General features: G+C 35.3%; 1 protein-coding gene across 1 annotated transcript; it reads left to right on the top strand.

Moving 5' to 3' along the window:
* The first annotated feature begins 613 nt into the window (after positions 1-613).
* Positions 614-3,722, top strand: LOC107022325 (cation/H(+) antiporter 15-like). Its single transcript, XM_015222970.2, has 3 exons — positions 614-1,059; positions 1,142-2,146; positions 2,240-3,722. The coding sequence occupies exons 1-3, from the start codon at positions 838-840 to the stop codon at positions 3,509-3,511; spliced, it is 2,499 nt and encodes an 832-aa protein (XP_015078456.1). The 5' UTR covers positions 614-837; the 3' UTR covers positions 3,512-3,722.
* Positions 3,723-5,044: the final 1,322 nt, after the last annotated feature.

Below are 5,044 nucleotides of genomic sequence, written 5' to 3'. Positions count from 1 at the left end.
GCCTATGTTTATAGTCATAATCTCAAGAGGAAAGGCCATTGGTGACCTTTTTTATATTGATACTCCCTCCATTTTAAAAAGAGTAACTTAGTTTGACTTGACACAGAATTCAAGAAAATAAAAAGAAGGCTTTTGAATCTTGTAATCCTAAATTAAAGTTATGTCAAATGTATAAAATTATCATTTTATTTTGTAGCTTTAAACGTGTCATGTGAAAAGATAAAATTAAAATGTTATCAAAAAAGAAAGTGTACATTTTTTTAAAACAAGCTAAAAAGGAGAGGTCATTATTTTTTAAATTGAGGAAATATTATTTTCTATTTTATTGGTTAAGTTTGTTTACCAAGTTGAGAAAGAGTAAAACAATATTATTAAAGAAATGTCACTTTTTTCCAATATTTAAATTTTGAATGTATTTTGAACAATGATATCTGATCATTTTGATCTCAAAAACAAATAAGACAATTTGTATTAATCATTTAAAAACACTTGTTCAACGTTCTTTCAGTTATAATTATTTACCTAAAAAAAAACTAAACTTTGTGCTAATCCCGTCTACCTTTCATATATATATATATATCTATACATTTTTTTTGGGTTCTTAACTTTAACTAAAAAAAAGCAAAAGGATATTAATGGTCCTTAAATTGAGCAATGTAGTTGGAGAGAAAATAGTAATACGTGTGTAGATAGCTAATGAATTTATAGACCATTTACTTGAAAAACAAACAAATTTAATCCACCAAAATGATGAGTGATGATGAAATAAACAAAGAATTGATCATCATGTTCTGCTTAGATAGAAGAAATTAGGAAGGAAAAAAGGAATTTAAGAGAATGGCGAAATCGGCCTATTTAACGGACAATGCATTTACTGAGCGGAATATTATATGTTATGATCATTCAGATGTTATTTCAAATGGCTATAAAGTGCGTAATCCTTTAAGATTTCCTGCACCTCTTATGGTATTTCAGCTCTCCATTATCTCATTAACATCGCTCATCATTGCTGTCGGACTTAAGCCTTTGGGTCAACCTATACTTGTTGCACAAGTTCTTGTAAGTAGCTAGTTGTTGTAGTAATTCATTTTTAGTTTATTTAAATATATATGTATATATGATCAGCTGATGGCAATTTCAGGGTGGTATATTGTTTGGACCATCAGCATTGGGACGTTCAGAAGTATTGAGAGACACAATATTCCCTCCACGAGGCGTTATGGCATTAGAAACTGCAGCAACATTTGGTGTTTTCTTCAATCTTTTTGCTATAGGAGTTGAGTGTGACTCGAAAAGGATGTTCAGGCCAGGGAAAAAAGCGGTTATCATAGGCATCTCTGTATTGTTTTCATCACTTGTATCGAATATGGGATTAGCAACAATTATGCAAAGTTTCATCACTATGGATCCTCCTCTTGCAAAGGCTCTACCTGTTATAGCAATTTCACAATGCATTGTTGGATTTCCTAACGTATGTTCCCTTTTGAAAGAAATGCAAATGCTCAACACTGACCAAGGCCGTTTAGCGACTACTTCAGCTATGTTCTGTGATGTTATTGGATTCACAATGGGTGCAGTAGGTTTTATAAAATTACAGGTGGAGAAAGAACATACTATCCAGCGGAAAATGGGTTCAGGTCTCTCCCCTTTGATCCTTGTCATATTCACAATTTATTTCGTTAGGCCTGCAATTAAGAAGACATTAAAACAAAGACCAGATGGGAAACCTATTGGGGAAAACTACTTTGTATGCCTTTTAGTAATTGTATTGATGTACATATTTGCTGCGGAGACGATTGGGCAACACTTCCTCTTTGGAGCACTTTTGTTAGGCATGGCGATTCCTGAAGGCCCGCCTTTAGGGGCAGCTTTGATCAACAAACTTCATTATCCAGTTGGCAAGATATTGTACCCAGTTTTTCTCACTACAAGTGGACTCAAAACAGATGTTTTCACCATTCATTTTAAGTCCCTATGGGTCATTACCATTCTAGTTCTCTTTGCAGTCTTAATCAAGATTGGAGTAATGATTATCATAATTCGTTTCACCGGCTTGACCCTTCATGACTCTGTCATTGTTGGTCTCATGTTGAATTCTAAAGGCATCTGTGATGTTGTTTTCTTTAACTTATGGAGAATTTCAGAGGTGATATTTCATCAAACCTTTTCTTCTTCTTCTTTTTCGAATAATTGAGAATGAAGATTAAAAATGATTTGAACTCTTTGTAATCAATGCTAGGCCCTGTCAGATGAACACTTTGCAGTGGTTATCATTATCTCAGTTATTTTAGTTACGGTGATCATCACACCGCTATTAAAATACCTCCTTAGTTCAATCGAAGAACAAAGTCCAACAAAGAGAAGGACACTTCAGCACTCAAAGCCGCACACAGAGCTAAGGATATTGGTCTGTGTTCACCATCTACAAAGTGTACCAACTATGGTCAACTTACTTGAAGCATCCAATGCAACAGAGCAGAGCCCCATAGGAGTCATAGGTCTAATACTCATAGAGCTCGTGGGTCGAGCTGCTCCCCTTCTTATCACTCATAATCATACCCAGGGTGAAATCCCCGAGGATGCTTCAATATCATTGCAAATCATCAATGCACTCAGACAATACGAGCTTGCTTATGAAACTTGTGTCACCCTTCAACCATTCACCGACATCACACATTTTGATCTAATGCATGAAGACATATGTCGCCTTGCACTGGACCAGAACGCCACATTTGTGATCCTACCATTTCACAAGCATTGGGAAATTGATGGTTCCATTGGAACATCAAGTCGTGCCATACAAAATATCAACTCCAAAGTCATCAAGAAAGCACCTTGTTCTTTAGGGATACTAGTCGACCGTGGAATCCTAAAGGGATCCATGGCGATACTAAACAATCAGAGGGGGTACCATGTTGCAGTGATCTACATTGGAGGTCCAGATGATGCAGAATCATTAGCCTATGGTGCTCGACTGGCGAGACACCCAAATGTCTCAGTAACACTTATCCGTTTTCTTATGTTTGGTTATGACAATGCCAGAGAAAGAAAGGTAGACAATAGCCTGATTGAAGCAGTTCGCTATGAGAACTCAATGAATGAGAGTTTCATATATGAAGAACGTGTTACAAGAGATGGGGTTGGGCTATCTGCTTCACTTAGAAGCTTAGAAGATAGATTTGATTTAATTGTTGTAGGAATGCACCATGAAGAGTCACCTTTGCTAGTAGGACTCGGTGAGTGGAGTGAATGTCCTGAACTTGGTGTAGTCGGAGATTTCTTGGCTTCGCCGGATGTTGGGATCATAGCTTCAGTTCTAGTGGTGCAGCAGCAGAGAGTTAGAGGAAAGTTGTTGAATAGAGCAGCAAAACCAGTAGTAGTTAACAATCAAGATGGCGGTCCATATCCGGAAATGAATAATCATAATCATAATAACAACGGGATGTCAACACCAACAACAGTCTCTAATGATCATCCAAGATGGGAAATCACTATAGATAGAGCTAATTAGTTTTTGCATCCATGTACAACCTCCATAGGTTTGCTTGTTGTACAGTAATATAAATTGAATACAAACTTACATTTAACAGTATCAAATAGGGTTTAGACTCGGTCATCGCTCATGCCGGCCTATGAAAATTGTTGTCACGATCCGAGTCTACACCCTAGTTGAGACACAGTGCTTGGAACCACAAGTAATCTCAAGCTAATCTTTGACATAACATATTTAAGCACGTCAAATGAAAACTGAAGTGGAAACTGTAAATAAAAATGATAACTGCAATAAATTTCAAAAATCATAACTGCAATAGATTTCAAACTGCAATAAGAATCTTATTGAAAGTATTATTTTTTATAGATTTCAAACTGCAATAAGAATCTTATTGAAAGTATTATTTTTTATATTAACTTATTGTGTAGTAGATTATTTAAACTTTGGAGTCAAAACTAGTTGTTAACTAACCGTCGAAGCAAAACCTATATATACATGGCTGATGGGTTGTACTTTCTAGAATTAGCTCTTTATGACGGTGTATCCATATGCCTCAAGTTTTACTCAAACTTCCTTCTCCAAACTACTATGTTTTTCAATGATCTTAACAATATATTAGCGAGTGTTTGTTCCACTGATAATGACATATATTTCTTTGTTGGAATTCTATGGTGAGTCTGTATTACAGAAGCCTGATTATATGACATTCTACTCTTGGTCTTATTCTGCAAAAGGTCACGACAAATCAAAGAAAAATAATTAAATTGTTATAAAATAAAGACTAAGTACTAAAATTAAACTAATAACAACCAAGAAGAGAAGAATGTAGTAGAGACGTAAAATAGAAAACTTTTATCTTCCTTATTTTTTGGTGTATTTTTCATATAGGTTACAATGCCTTTTACAGGCATAAGAGCTGTATAATGGACATTAATTAATTTTGTTTACAACACTCCTCTTAGATGTCCATGTAAAATAAAATTCTCAGTAAAGTAATAAATGTAAATAGTTGTTCGTAAAACACATTACTCGCTGCCTCATTAAAAACTCTATCAGAAAAACCTAGTGAGATAAAACCTTGATTAAGGAAAAAAGAGTACAACGAGTATTTTAATCCCCCCCCCCCATGAAAACCACGATTTAGCTGCCCAAGTTATCTCATTTCAATCTTGTATACCATCTTTTCGAAAGTTGCGGTTGGCAAGACTTGGTGAATAAATCAGCTACATTATCACTTGAATGAATATGATGTACGTTGATATCACCATTCTTCTGGAGCTCATGTGTGTAGAAAAACTTTGGTGAAATGTGTTTCTTTCTATCTCCTTTATGAATCCTCCCCTGAGTTGTGCTATGCATGCTGCATTATCTTCATATAAAATTGTGGGTACTTTGTCGCATTTCAAATCACATTTTTCTCTAATATGGTGTATCATGGACCTTAACCAAACACATTCTTGGCTTTCCTCATGAATAACTATTATCCCAGCATGATTTGATGAAGTGGCCACGATAAACTGTTTCGTAGATCTCCAAGATATGACAGTACCC

This window comes from Solanum pennellii, chromosome 6 (genome assembly GCF_001406875.1).
Source record: "Solanum pennellii chromosome 6, SPENNV200".
Classification (NCBI taxonomy): Eukaryota; Viridiplantae; Streptophyta; class Magnoliopsida; order Solanales; family Solanaceae; genus Solanum; species Solanum pennellii.
The sequence above is the reverse complement of the archived record's forward strand: the minus strand, read 5'-3'. Positions and strand labels throughout refer to the sequence as shown.